At 41.2% G+C, this 15930-nt stretch overlaps 1 protein-coding gene across 3 annotated transcripts; it reads left to right on the plus strand.

The window, feature by feature from the left end:
• The first annotated feature begins 9656 nt into the window (after positions 1–9656).
• On the plus strand, positions 9657–15717 carry LOC120045507. 3 transcript variants are annotated; one of them, XM_038990407.1, is made up of 9 exons: positions 9657–9747; positions 9944–9970; positions 10271–10480; positions 10570–10772; positions 11334–11349; positions 11438–11647; positions 11737–11828; positions 12786–12845; positions 14981–15717. In XM_038990407.1, exons 2-8 carry the CDS (start codon positions 9949–9951, stop codon positions 12807–12809), a joined length of 777 nt encoding a protein of 258 aa, XP_038846335.1. In that variant the 5' UTR covers positions 9657–9747; positions 9944–9948; the 3' UTR covers positions 12810–12845; positions 14981–15717. The 3 variants fall into 3 exon arrangements, with proteins under 3 accessions (XP_038846335.1, XP_038846333.1, XP_038846334.1); XM_038990405.1 differs by lacking the exons at positions 12786–12845; positions 14981–15717 and having other exon boundaries at positions 11737–12212; XM_038990406.1 differs by lacking the exons at positions 12786–12845; positions 14981–15717 and having other exon boundaries at positions 11337–11349; positions 11737–12212.
• The last annotated feature ends 213 nt before the right edge of the window (positions 15718–15930 follow it).

Consider the following 15930-nt stretch of genomic DNA (forward strand, 5'->3'; position numbering starts at 1 on the left):
CCAACTGTGTTGTCGGTTGTCGTGGTAATACAATGAAAGTTTAGATGCAATCACCATATAAGTTCAAAGATGAAAAATTCTGGAAGGAGGAGAGATGACTAGAAACGATTCGATTGGCCGTTTTATGTGTGGATTAATTGTCGGAGTAGAGGTCATTGTGCATTTCAGGTAAAATAACAACTCAATGTTTATATCCCAGGACAAATTAGCTAGCAACAGCAAGCTAGCTAAATAGGACAAATTAACGCTAGCTAGCAAGTGCATGCTAACTAGCTAAATTGCCATACATGTTTAATGTTTTTCGACCTGTCCCCAAATTAATGTCATTGGTTCAGAGTTTATTTTGATATTTTAATCTGCGTGTCGTGATCGCGTTTGGTGTGGGGGGGGGGGGGGGGGATACATTTATGCACGATAGCGCACGCGCGCAGACGGTTTGGGTTCCGTGTAAGGCACTGCATCTTAGTGCTAAAGGCGTCACTACAGACCCTGGTTCGATTCCAGGCTGTATCACAACCGGCCGTGATTGGCAGTCCCATACGGCGGCGCACAATTGGCCCAGCGTCGTCCGGGTTAGGGTTTGGCCGGGGTAGGCCGTCATTGTAAATAAGAATTTGTTCTTAACTGACTTGCCTAGTTAAATAAAAAAATGTTGAGTCCAATGCTTCCCACAGTTGTTTCAAGTTGGCTGGATGTGCTTTGGGTGGTGGACCATTGTTGATACACACAGCAAACTGTTGAGAGTGAAAAATCCAGCAGAATTGCAGTTCTTGACACACTCAAACCGGCGTGCCTGGCACCCACTACCATACCCCTTTCAAAGGCACTTCAATATTTTGTCTTGCCCATTCACCCCTTAAATGGCACACATTTTTTTTTCACCTTTATTTAACCAGGTAGGCAAGTTGAGAACAAGTTCTCATTTACAATTGCGACCTGGCCAAGATAATACACAATACATACACAATCCATGAATAATACTATATATATATATATATATATATATATATATATATATATATATATATATATATATATATATATACACACATACAAAAGTATGTGGACACCTGATAGAAGAAGTTGTATGTTTATAGGAATGACTAGGATATTTCACCCTGAAACTGTATAACTGTGTAAAATGTATTAGAATTATAAGACTATAATCCAATAATGTGAGTGCATAGGACAAGTTAAGACTAGGATAGTATGTTACTATTTAGCAATGTAAGCAGAAGTATAGTTGAGACAACAAAGGAGAAGAGGAACTGTCGACAGACGACTTGTGACAACTGTGAAACTGATAACAGGAAAGAGGTCTCCCCACCGATTTAGAGGGGCATTTATAAAGTGTATGTTGTAACCAAATGTGAGGTATAAAAGGCTATGTGCATTGTATGATTTTCAGAGCTCTCTGAATGAAGAACGGACCTTTTGCAGAATCTGGGACTTTGTCTAATTCTTCATTAACCAGGGCCTTACAACCACTAGGAATTATTCAAAGTGAGTGATAGTTGAATTTAACCATTGAGACAGAAATTCTCGTGACAACACCCCTTCAAATTCGGGTGTGGATATTTCAGCCATGCAATGTCAATAGACAAACATTGGCAGTAGAATGGCCCAAACTGAAGAGCTCAGTGACTTTCAACGTGGCACCGTCATAGGATGCCACCTTTCCAACATGTCAGTTCATAACATTTCTGTCCTGCTAGAGCTGCCCCGGTCAACTGTAAGTGCTGTTATTGTGAAGTGGAAACATCTAGGAGTGACAACAGCCCAGCCGTAAAGTGGTAGGCCACACAAGCTCACAGAACGGGACCGCCGAGTACTGAAGCGCGAAGCACGTAAAAATCATCTGTCCACTCACTACCGAGATCCAAACTGCCTCTGGAAGCAACGTCAGCACAATAACTGTTCATCGGGAGTTTCATGAAATGGGTTTCCATGGCCGAGCAGCCGCACACAAGCCTAAGATCACAATCACCATAATGGTATGGGGCTGTTTTTCATAGTTCGGAAATAGTAGTAGTTTGGAAATCTTCATGCTATACCATACAATGACATTCTAGACAATTCTGTGTATTCCAACTTTGTGGCAACAGTTTGGGGAAGGCCCTTTCCTGTTTCAGCATGACAATACTCCCATGCACAAAGCGAGGTCCATATAGAAATGATTTCTCCAGATTGGTGTGGAAGCACTTGACTAGCCTGCACAGAGCTACACTGACCTCAACCCCATCGAACACCTTTGGGATAAATTGGAATGGCGAATGCAAGCCAGGCGTCATCGCCAAACATCAGTGCCTGACCTCACTAATGCTCTTGTGGCTGAGTAGAAGCAAGTCCCCGCAGCAATGTTCCAACATCTAGTGGAAAGCCTTCCCAGAAGAGTGGAGGCTGTTGTAGCAGCAAATGGGGGACTGACTCCATATTAATGACCATGATTTTGGAATGAGATGTTCGACGAGCTGGTGTCCACATACTTTTGGTCATGTAGTGTATATATTCAATGAACAAAAATATAAACACAACGTGTAAATTGTTGGTCCATGCAATGTGTAAATTGTTGGTCTCTCAGATTTTGTTCACAAATTTGTTTACATCCCTGTTAGTGAGCACTTCTTATTTGCCAAGGTAATCCACACCTGACAGGTGTGGCATATCAAGCAGCTGATTAACAAGCATGATCATTACACAGATGCACCTTATGAAGGGGACAATAAAAGGCCACTCTAAAATGTGCAGTTTTGTCACAGAACACAATGTCACAGAAAAATTGGGCAGTACGTCCAACAGGCCTCACAGACCACATGTATAGTGTCGTGCAAGCGAGCGGTTTGCCGACGTCAACATTGTGAACAGAGTGCCCCATGGTGGTGGTGGGGTTATGGTATGGGCAGGCATAAATTACGGATAACAAACACAATTAAATTTTATCGATGGCAATTTGAATGCAAAGAGAGAGCTTGACGAGATCCTGAGGCCCATTGACGTGCCATTCATCCGCCACCATCACCTCATGTTTCAGTATGATAATGCACGGCATCATGTACGCAATTCCTGGAAGCTGAAAATGTCCCAGTTCTTCCATGGCCTGCATACTCACAAGACATGTCACCGATTGAGCATGTTTGGGATGCTCTGGATCGACGTGTACGACAGCCAATATCCAGCAACTTCACACAGCCAGTAAAGACGATTGGGACATTCCACAGGCCACAATCAACAGCCTGATCAACTCTATGCGAAAGAGATGTGTCGCACTGCATGACGCAAATGGTGGTCACACCAGACACTGAATGGTTTCAGATCCACGCCCCTACTTAAAAAAAATAAGGTATCTGTGACCAACAGATGCATATCTGTATTCCCAGTCATGTGAAATCCATAGAGTAGTGCCTAATGAATTTACTCCAGTTGACTGATTTTCTTATATGAACTGTAACTTTGAAATTGTTGTATGTTGCCTTTTATATTTTTGTTTAGTGTATACATAAACTCAGCAAAAAAAGAAACGTTTCTTTTTTCAGGACCCTGTCTTTCAAAGATCATTTGTAAAAATCCAAATAACTTCACAGATCTTCATTGTAAAGCATTTAAACACTGTTTCCCATGCTTGTTCAATGAACCATAAACAATTAATGAACATGCTCCTGTGGAACGGTCCATAAGACGCTAACAGCTTACAGACGGTAGGCAATTAAGGTCACAGTTATGAAAACTTAGGACACTAAAGAGGCTCTACTGACTCGGAAAATCACCAAAAGAAAGATGCCCAGGGTCCCTGCTCATCTGCGTGAACGTGCCTTAGGCATGCTGCAAGGAAGCATGAGGACTGCAGATGTGGCCAGGGCAATAAATTGCAATGTCCGTACTGTGAGACGCCTAAGACGGCGCTACAGGGAGACAGGACGGACAGCTGATCGTCCTCGCAGTGGCAGACCACGTGTAACAACACCTGCACAGGATCGGTACATCCGAACTTCACACCTGCGGGACAGGTACAGGATGGCAACAACAACTGCCCGAGTTACACCAGGAGCGCACAATCCCTCCATCAGTGCTCAGACTGTCAGCCATAGGCTGAGAGAGGCTGGATTGAGGGCTTGTAGGCCTGTTGTAAGGCAGGTCCTCACCAGACATCACCGGCAACAACGGGCACAATGGGCACAAACCCACCGTCACTGGACCAGACAGGACTGGCAAAAAGCTCTTCACTGACGAGTCGCGGCTTTGTCTCACCAGGGGTGGTGGTCGGATTTGCGTTTATCGTCGAAGGAATGAGCGTTACACCAAGGCCTGTACTCTGGAGCAGGATCGATTTGGAGGTGGAAGGTCTGTCATGGTCTGGGGCGGTGTGTCACAGCATCATCGGACTGAGCTTGTTGCCATTGCAGGCAATCTCAACGCTGTGCGTTACAGGGAAGACATCCTCCTCCCTCATGTGGTACTCTTCCTGCAGGCTCATCCTGACATGACCCTCCAGCATGACAATGCCACCAGTCATACTGCTCATTCTGTGCGTGATTTCCTGCAAGACTGGAATGTCAGTGTTCTGCCATGGCCAGCGAAGAGCCAGGATCTCAATCATTGAGCATGTCTGGGACCTGTTGGATCGGAGGGTGAGGGCTAGGGCCATTCCCCCCAGAAATGTCCGGGAACTTGCAGGTGCCTTGGTGGAAGAGTGGGGTAACATCTCACAGCAAGAACTGGCAAATCTGGTGCAGTCCATGAGGAGGAGATGCACTGCAGCTGGTGGCCACACCAGATACTGACTGTTACTTTTGATTTTGACCCCCCCCCTTTGTTCAGGGACACATTATACCATTTCTGTTAGTCACATGTCTGTGGAACTTGTTCAGTTTATGTCTCAGATGTTGAATATTGTTGTGTTCATACAAATATTTACACATGTTAAGTTTGCTGAAAATAAACGCAGTTGACAGTGAGAGGACGTTTCTTTTTTTGCTGAGTTAATATAGTGTGTGTGGGTGTGTGTGTGTGTACATGTGGCTGTTACATGTGTGTTTGTCCTTGTGATGGGTATGGATCAGTGTGTCAGTCTGTGAAGTGACCTCACCCACACATTGTTACCAGACATCCCTCTGGAGGTTAGTGAGTGGGGGACACCAGATCCACATCATCCACATCCTTGTCAGTCTTACCCCCAGATGACTGATACATACAGCCAGATAAGAAACCATAGGAGAAAAGGAAATGATCAGGGGAGAGCTGCTCCAGAGCAGGGAGGAGTTGAGGTGTCAACTGTGCTCCCGTGGGTGTCCACGCCGGCCCAATCTCAGTGCTCTTTGATTAAAGAATGATTTATAGGCCTGGTCGGAGAGGCTCGCTCAGCAATCCGTCTCCTGAATGAGTTTTTCTCCCAGGCAGAGGCGGGTAAATCATACCCTTGGCGCGAGAAGCCTGGCTGGACAGTGTCAGCATGGCGATACGGGCTGGTGATTAAATGTTATAATCACCGCTGCTGAGCGTGCACTGTGTTGTGTCACAACTGCCCATTTATCAGACTAACAGTTAGCCTGGGGGGCAGCGTCTATCTGATTACCCACTCCTAAATCTGATCAGACACTCAGCACATATAAATACACTGACGCAATGTTTACATTATAGATATGCTGAACTATGACTATTCTATCAATCTACTTTATCAATATATTTATATTTATAGTCTGAGGATTCATTTCACATCACCTCGCACGTTTATCATACTAAGGTCAGCCTGGAGGCAGTATCTGATCACTCCACCAAATCTGATCAGACACTTAGCCCTTAAATACCCTGACAAAATATGATTGTATTATAAAAATGTTGATTCTTTGAATTTGTATTTAAAGGGGTTTCGTATAATGAGTCAATCAAATGAACTATTGAAGTAAGTCTTTGAAGATGAATACCTAAATTAAGTTAAATAGAAAACATACAATTTGACTTTACAAATATTGCAATCTCAGGGGTGTAGAGCAGTTTGTCTAGTAGTGTCTGGCTGATCCTAGTTCAGACTGAATGGTTTTGTAATTGAATTTCTGCCTGTGATCCAAATGAGAATGGTATCTGTTGATAATTGTCCCTATAGGCTGCTGCTTTATTTGTCATTATAGAAGAGTCTAAAGCTGCCACAGAGCTACTCTGGTCCTCGGAGTGTTATGCACTATTTGCAAGTGGAATGAGGCCTACTCATAAGACCTTGTGTGACAGGGTAAGATCCTTAGTTTCCCAGGGGACCCTAATTAGTGGTGAATATGTAAAAGGGATTAAAATAACCCTTTAGGCCTTTGTGAGAGCTTTGTCCTGAAGCGGTTATGGCTAGAAGGGATCCAGCTTTTGTCAAATAAACGTCAAAAGTTGAAAGTTTTTACATTTTAGCTAACCCTTACCCTTTTCATAACCTTAACCTAACTCCCCTAACCTGCTACGTTAATTCTCCTAACCTGCTACATAAGTTCTCTTAACCTGCTACGTACAGTGCCACCGGAAGTATTCAGACCCCTTGACTTTTTCCCCAGAAAATGTTACAGCCTTATTCTAAAATATATTAAATAAAATGTTTTCCTCATCAATCTACACAAAATACCCCATAATGACAAAGTGAAAACAGGTTTTTAGAAATATTTGCAAATGTATTGATGTATTGTAACAGATACCTTATTTACATAAGTATTCAAACCCTTTGCTATGAGACTTGAAATTGAGCTCAGGTGCATCCTGTTTCCATTGATCATCCTTAAGCTGTTTCTACAACTTGATTGGAGTCCACCTGTGGTAAATTCAATTGATTGGATATGATTTGGAAAGGCACACACCTGTCTATATAAGGTCCCACAGTTGACAGTGCATGTCAGAGCAAAAACCAAGTCATGAGGTCGAAGGAATTGTCCGTAGAGATCCAAGACAGGATTGTGTCGAGGTACAGATCTGGGGAAGAGTACTAAAAACTGTCTGCACCACTGAAGGTCCTCAAGAACACAGTGGCCTCCATCATTCTTAAATGGAAGAAGTTTGGAAACACAGACTCTTCCTAGAGCTGGCCGCCCGGCCAAACTGAGCAATCGGGGGAGCAGGCCTTGGTCAGAGAGGAGATCAAGAACCCGATGGTCACTCTGACAGAGCTCCAGAGTTCCTCTGTGGAGATGGTTGTCCTTCTGGAAGGTTCTCCCATCTCCGTAGCACTCAACCAATAAGGCCTTTATGGTAGAGTGGTCAGACAGAAGCCATTACTCAGTAAAAGGCACATGACAGCCTGCTTGGAGTTTGCCAAAAGGCACCTAAAGGACGCTCCGACCATGAGAAACAAGATTCTCTGGTCTGATTAAACCAAGATTGAACTCTTTGGCTTGAATGTCACGTCTGGAGGAAACCTGGCACCATCCCTACGGTGAAGCATGGTGGTGGCAGCATCATGCTGTTGGGACGTTTTTCAGCAGCAGGGACTGGGAGACTAGTCAGGATCGAGAGAAAGATGAACGGAGCAAAGTGCAGAGAGATCCTTGATGAAAACCTGCTCCAGAGTGCTCAGGACCTCAGTATGGGCCGAAGGCTCACCTTCCAACAGGACAACGACCCTAAGCACACAGCCAAGACAACGTAGGAGTGGCTTCGGGACAAGTCTCTGAATGTCCTTGAGTGGCCCAACCAGAGCCCAGACTTGAACCTGATCAAGTATCTCTGGAGAGACCTGAAAATAGCTGTGCTTGAGAGGATCTGCAGAGAAGAATGGGAGAATCTTCCTAAATACAGGTGTGCCAAGCTGGTAGCATCATACCTAAGAAGACTCAAGGCTGTAATCGCTGCGAAAAGGTGCTTCAACAAAGTACTGAGTAAAGGGATGGATTTGGAGGGATGGAGTAAATCTGAAGGATTATGTAAATGTGATATTTCAGTTAAAAAATGTTTTATAAATGTGCTAAAATTTCCCCAAATATGTTTCTGCTTTGTCATTATGGGGTATTGTGTGTAGATTGATGAAGGGAAAAAATTATTTAATACATTTTAGAATAAGGCTGTAGCGTAACAAAATGTGGAAAGTCAAGGGGTCTGGCTACTTTCCGAATGCACTGTAAGTTCTCCTAACCTGCTACGAGAAATCAAATCTGACTATGATTTGACAAAAGCTGGATGCCTTCTAGTCATGATCTCCTGAATGTCCAGTGTAGTCTGTGATGAGTTGTTACTGTGCCATTTTAATGTTTGTGTGAGGGCAAACCTTTTGGGGACCATGCAATCTATTTGAGAATAAATATTTGGGGTATGATCAATAATGTATTGAAGGTGTGTTTGTGGATTTGTATCAGTGCTTGTTTGCTTAAGTTTGACAATATTTCAAATGTTTTTGTAAAATTATGCGACTACAGGAATGCCATTTTTTTTCTCAATTGTTTCCAGTTGGTTTGTGTTTGGGATTAGACTTTGAAAGCCCTCCCTTAAGAAGATTGTCTTGAAGTAAATTAATTTGTATTTCTATTAATAATCACTGTTTATTTGTAAATGCAATGGCTAACCGTTTTCTCTTCCTTTCATTTAGCATCCAGGAAAAGTCATTTGTGTCGTTGTTTTACTGTAGCCTGTTTCAAGCAAGCAAATCTAAACCTTTATTCCTTTAAATTTAGCCTTGTTTTTATATCTGCTTCCCTATTGTTTCCTATAAATGGGCCTAGAACCTGTGATTGTGAATGAATTTTAAACTATTATGTTTACAAAGTCTCTAATCACAAGGTGGGATTCTGTTCCCTAAAGATGAAACTTGGGTAGTGAAAGATTCTTCCTCATAGTTGGTTAAAGACATGCTACGTAACTTGAGTATTTTTTCAACCTCCCGTTTTGGGCTGGATGTGTCAATGTGTAGTTCATACATACATCATCTATGAGAAGAACTACTGTTTTACCTCAATTAGCCACAAAATTCCTAGATTGAAAGGGACTATATCTTGTAGCTGTGCTGCGCAATTTTCCCTACATTTCACCGCACGTGGGCCAGCCCCCAAGCAGTTCGAGTTTCAACCAATGAGCTTCAGCCCCTTGCCATCTGAGTGATAGCTAGTAAGATGCACATGATTCACCCACAGTAGAGAGAGAGAGCAATGACATGCTGTACAAATCTGCACACATGTAACGTAGTACGCAATTTTCGGGGACCTCAAATGGCTCGTGAGTGCTACTTTCAGTTCTACTGGCTAAAAAGTAAACAAAAGAACCAGAGAATCTCTTTAAAGTTGCTGCTCCCTTGTCCTTGCCTAAACACTAGAAGTTACAACACATGGTCTCTAACACTATCTCAGAGGAGTGTGGCCCTTGGTATTTACAAGTAGTCACCATGTTTACTGTCAATGAGAGAAGCACCAACAGTACTGAGACTAAATAATGTGCTTTTTCTATTACTCTATAAAACCTTTAGTGTAATCAGCTAAATTAACGTTAGTACTGCATTGAACGAAATCACAATTGACATAAAAAATACAAACTCAGATATAGGGTCAAAATATGAGAAGACAAGACATAATATTTTTTGGAAGTACACACACGTCATGTACAGTCCCCTTCTAAGAGAGAAAGAAGGGGAGGAGTTGAGCCCTGAGTTCTTGTGAAATGAAAGTGAACAATAGATTTTCTGTATAGTTATACGGCACATCTGGGGAGAAGTTTGTTTGTTTTTAATGACTATTTCGCATTGCTATTAATCTGATTTTTTTTAAATTATCAGAAGTGGCAGAAGTGGAAGTGACCAGTAAGGTAAGGGGGTATATCTGATATTTGAACTTCCCAAAAATAAACAAACATTTCTATCATAAAACAAAAAATGCTGAAGAGAGAGATACACAGTATACACAGTATGTGTTTTTGCACTTGAGAGAAATAGAGAATAGGATGAATAGAAAAGTTGCTTAACGATGTGTATAGTTATGGTTTCCAACTTTTTTTTATGCAGGCAAAATGGCAGAGGCTGCTTTTCCTTGTAAGTCAACATGTCACTTTCTCAGGAGTTGTTGGTTGCTTATCTTGTATTAATATACTATATACAAACCACAGTTTAGTCAGTAGATCTATGTCATAGATTATAGATTTGGAGCAGACATGGGATTGTTGTTGAGTCTCAAACTGTTAAATAAACATTGTTTCCTGTAAGCATTGTCACAATAATGGAGCTCAACAGGACACACCTTCACATAAAGCCAACTCTGTCAGCGCCAAAAAGCAGGGTTATGAAGTAAAGAATGACTGTTTAATCTTTAATAAAACAGATATCCTCTTGCAGGTAAGCCAAGGATGGGAAGATTATGCACCTGTGTCGTAGGTGATACTTTCAATTCTGATAAGGACTTGGTAAGACAACTCACTGGCCGAGGAGACTGTACTGAAGTGTCACTAGTGGAGAGTGATGTCATCATAATGATCTGTCCTATGTTCGGTAACTTTGGAGCTCTGGACCTTGATATACAACTGGAGGTGGTCTCAGAATACCTAGGTATGTATCAAGAGGCTAATTACCTGAACGCATGCTTTATTTGTTAGAGTTCTTAAACTAACCTTGTTCATCCCTCACTCTCTTGACAGCTGGTAGACCTGTTGTTCTGGTGGTGCTGCATCATGACACTTTTGACCCAGACTCCACTATACCTGACAGCAGCAGACTAGTGACCAGGGGCGAGGTAATACTCACAGTGGACTGTCTGTTTAATCACAGAGGACTGCTGGACTGTCCTCGCAATAAAGAAGCAGTCGATATGATTCTGAAGAGGCTAAACGTCCAACCAAAGGTATAGTTACAACTTATAGCCCACTTTAAGTTATTTAGCACCGCACTTGCCCCTCGCCACTTAAGAATTTCTGAAAATGAATGATAATTCCCTTTTAGTGTAAGAGCTGTTATAAAAGACCGCCTGAAATGTCAGCCTGTTTTGGTGGGATAAAGTTTTGGTTTGGCTGGTGACATCACCAGGTGGTAAAATAGTTAATAGATCAAGAAGAATGAGAGTACCAAACCTCTCTGCCTATAACAGCTAGTTTTCAGATTTTCACCTCCCCGCTCAGACCACTCCCAGACAGTTCTAGCAAAATTCTTGCTTGAGAAATGGCTCTTCGCTAAGAAGCTATTATTGTTTCTTTTTGACCATTTGAATTGAAAACAATTACAGTATGGTACCTAATTGTTACCCAGAAATTATTTGATATTGAGATAAAAAAAATATTTCAAAATGCTGCATTGGATCTGTTACCTGACTTGCCTAGTTAAATATCGGTTTAGAAATCTATGTTCAGCACAATGTAGAATTGAATACTATACTAATGATTCATTTCTTAACTTCTCTCTGTTGCAGCAGGAATTCACAGAAGGTAAACACTGCTCTAAATAAAATGTATATTATGAATTGCACAATAACAAAGGTTTCATTTTTAATAAAACAGAGATATCCTCTTGCAGGTAAGCCAAGGATGGGAAGATTATGCACCTGTGTCGTAGGGGATACTTTCAATTCTGATAAGGACTTGGTAAGACAACTCACTGGCCGAGGAGACTGTACTGAAGTGTCACTAGTGGAGAGTGATGTCATCATAATGATCTGTCCTATGTTCGGTAACTTTGGAATTCTGGACCTTGATATACAACTGGAGGTGGTCTCAGAATACCTAGGTATGTATCAAGAGGCTAATTACCTGAACGCATGCTTTATTTGTTAGAGTTCTTAAACTAACCTTGTTCATCCCTCACTCTCTTGACAGCTGGTAGACCTGTTGTTCTGGTGGTGCTGCATGACACTTTTGACCCAGACTCCACTATACCTGACAGCAGCAGACTAGTGACCAGGGGCGAGGTAATACTCACAGTGGACTGTCTGTTTAATCACAGAGGACTGCTGGACTGCAGAGCAAGGGGCAACATTACTTCTAGGTTTCAGAGCAAGTGACGTAACTGATTGAAACGCTAGTAGCGCGTACCCGCTAACTAGCTAGCCATTTCACATCCGTTACACAGACAGTCCTAGGAAAATTATGTTTAGCTTAATGTATGATTGAATTGTATAAGCACTTCTTTCAATCAACTTATGGAAACCACCAAAATGACTGTTGAAGGGATGCAATGAATTGAATATTGATATTGAATTGAGTTTTCAACTGACACGAGTTGAATATATTGTACATTAAACAACAACAACAAAAAACTGTTGTAAAAGTAATTAAACAGTTTTCCCTATTGAATGTGCATTGATTGAAACCTGAAGTCATCTGAAATAAAATCTTCAAATGCTGATGACGTCTTGCAAATGCAATACAAACAAAAACAGCTTTGATGAAATGTGAAGTATCTATTTGAATTTATTAGTATTATTATTATTATTATTATTATTATTATTATTATCTACTATGGGTCAGAAAAGCTCAAGTATTTTGTTAAACAATCTAGGAGCTTCAAAACACTAAACTCTTGGGTCAGCCATATGGTCAATTATCTTAATTTGCAGTGTTAGACATTTTGTAAGATAAGGCAAAATGTCACATTACAGTGCCCTTATTACTGTGTAATTACTGCTGTAAGTACAGTGTAACAAGTATTGTAATGACTCATTGTCACACTGTACTTACACAGAGCTTACAGGAGTAACCCTAAACCTAGCCCTAACACTGACCATAACCTTTACCCCAAGTACAAGGTCAGTAGTGTAACATTGAGTAATTACAATAGGCTACTTGTTACTGTATTTACACAGTAATAAGAGCACTGTAATGTAGATTATTTTCTGAAAAGGTATTAATAACCTATCTATTTTTAGATCCCTTCACCAACCCCATGGTAGGACCCTGGTAACAATCACACACAAAAATGATTCAAGGTAAGCAGGGTCTATTATGGTTAGCATCTTCAATGAGAAATCTTCAACAAGGTCACTGTATATTGCTCAACTTATCAGTCTAACTTGTTCTTAAGATTGGTACTTGAAGAGAGCATCTGTTTCTAATGTACAAAATCAACGCATTTCCCCCGCTTTTTATATCTCGCCCAAAACCTTAAACCTCTTTGGGGCAGGGTACGTTGAACACTGTTTGCTGATACAAAGACAAATGTAATTAATGTTCACCATGAGGTACATTGAAATATGACTTTGACACAATGCCCATTCAATGTGTTTTTGCTAGGTGGGTCAACATTCAACTCTTTAAATATGTGTAAGCAGGCACCATGTCTATCTACATGTGCTATTAACACATCTGCCAATGACTCATTCAAATCTATATTGGAATAATATCCAACATCCAAATATCAAGCAGGATTTTCACTTTGAGACTGATCACAGGGAAACCACCCCACAGTGGTTATTGTGAAATAAGATGAGGGTTGATCAGATTCCTCTTTAGGTTCTGGTTTCTGGGCGATCTGATCTGACAGAGTTAGCAAGGCTAAAGAGTGTGACCCACTCTTAGCTTTGCTACACTCACATTCTATGCACCTCTCTGAAAGTCCAGGGATAGTCAAATTCACTACTGTGGCTAGTAATAATTTGGTTATCATGAGGAACTCATGAGAAAACTCACTGTCCAAGTTTGCAGCACCAACTGTAGTCACAATGTTTACTGACAGTCGATGACAAAATCACCAATGGAACGTTGCCCTTTCTTTGCTACACAGTAAGAGCTTTAGTGCCATCAGGTGGATACATGCTTTTACTGCATTAAGTGTAATCGCTTAAAACATAAAGTATACATACAGTACAAAACAACTTCAGATAGGGCTAAAATATGAGAACTGATCATGAAAACAAAGCACGTTTATTCTAGTCTACATGTTAATTTCTGCTTCCAACATAAAACGAGAAAGAAGAGGATGAATTCAGGTCCGTGTGTTAATGGGTAATTCCTATTTCGTCTAATCTCGGGAATGCCAAACAAGAGGAAATTAATCGCTTTGATAATTTTTCTAATTGGAAACCAAAACGAAAATTGGATATCAACTCGTTCTCGTTTCAAAATTGGGTATCGAGTAACAGATAATAAATAACGACAAAATGTATCAAATTATGATTATATATATTTTGTTCATAACTGGACGTACACGCCCCCTAATATAGCTAATAATAATGGTGCATAGCGGTTATGTTTACAGTCTTGGTTGAGCTACAGTGTCCGCAGCACAGAGAAAGGATTTTACATTTGTGTGACAGGAAGATAAAAATAGCTAAAATGCCTAATTTATCATGAAGTTAGCATGCCAATAGAACGAACTCAACAACAACTGAACAAAGTTGGCTTGCACTACCTGGCTAGCTAGCATTAGCCGGCTAACGTGACTGCCAAATATCTTTATAACTAAACCTCATTGTTCTGTGTTACTGCTGACTAGCTAGCAGGCTGGCTAGCTACAGTAGATAGCCCTACCTGGCTATGGCTATAGTCATGCTAGCTAGTGGAAGTAAGTTAGTCCCTCATGCTAGCTAGTTGTAGCTAGGTAGTGGATGTAAATTAACATTAGTCCCTCAACCTACTGCTAAAAGATGAAGCGGCCCGGCCAGAGCGAGGTAACGTTAGCTCCTGCAGAAAGGTGAGATTTGTACATTACTTTCTGTAGCTAATTTAGCTAGATCTTCTGTCTGGTTGGTGCTTATTGACTGAGTAGGACACAGTATGACATCTGAGCAGGTCATCATTTTAAGCTCTCGAGTGGCGCAACGGTCTAAGGCACTGCATGTCAGTGCTAGAGGCGTCACTACAGACCCTGGTTCGATCCCAGACTGTATCACAACCGGCCGTGATCGGGAGGCCCATAGGGCGGCGTACAATTAGCCCAGCGTTGTCTGGGTTGGGGGAGGGTTTGGCCGGGGTAGGCTGTCATTGTAATTAAGAATTCGTTTTTAACTGACTTGCCTAGTTAAATAAATGTTAAATAAAAAAATTATGAACCATACAGAGAAAGTCTGATATTACTTGATTACTGATTTCCCTCACACTCTCTCACCCTCTCTGTCATTCACAGGACCATTCAGGGTCCACTCACTCAGGCCTATCCACAAGCTCTCAAGGTCCTATACTATTTCCTCCTACAACACCCCGATGAGAAGCAAAAAGCCTGGTACAATGACTGGCCTGGCACCCCTGGCCTGTGGGAGAGAGTTGGCACAGAACTCATCAGTGCCTAAAGTGCCCAGCAGAGGGTCCACCAGAAACCCTGGGGGCAGCCCTGGCAGTGATGAAGGATCTCCTACCTTGACATTTTTCGAAACCATTTTTCCAGTGTTTAAGGTTTCTGAAAAGTTAAGCACACAATATGCTACAGTTCTACAGCTACAGTAGATTACAAAATGTGTTTGACAGTAGTCAACATGCTCCATTAAGATGCATTGTCACAGCTCAGTGATATCACTTGCAGATGTTTGTAGATCAACCAGTGTCCTGTTTATTTTTTTCATTGAGTTTAGAAACACAATTATACATGTCATTCAGTTGTAGCTTGTTAGCTCTGATAAAGACTTACTCATGTACATGTTCATGTATGTGTCTAATAACCCCTTATTACATATCACAGTGGACTCAGGTTAATAGAGAGTATAAAAGCTTTGAAACAATTGCAGCAAAACCTAACCTAGACTAATTTACTGGCTAGTTTTTCACTCAGCTTTGTTTGACAGTTCAGTCTGTCACCACTATAGGCCATATCAAGACGTATTGTCATAGCATTGATATCACTCGTAGATAGGTGTAGAATGGCGCATTGCCATTATCTGTTATTATTAATAAATACAGTGCATTTGGAAAGTATTCAGACCCCTTGACTATTTCCACATTTTGTTACATTACAGCCTAATTCTAAAATGGATTAAATACATTATTTTCCTCAATCTACACACAATACCACATAATAACAAAGAAAAAACAGGTGAATACAATTATTATTATAATACAAGGTGCATCTTGTTTCCATTGATC

This window comes from Salvelinus namaycush, chromosome 4 (assembly GCF_016432855.1).
Source record: "Salvelinus namaycush isolate Seneca chromosome 4, SaNama_1.0, whole genome shotgun sequence".
In the NCBI taxonomy this organism is placed as follows: Eukaryota; Metazoa; Chordata; class Actinopteri; order Salmoniformes; family Salmonidae; genus Salvelinus; species Salvelinus namaycush.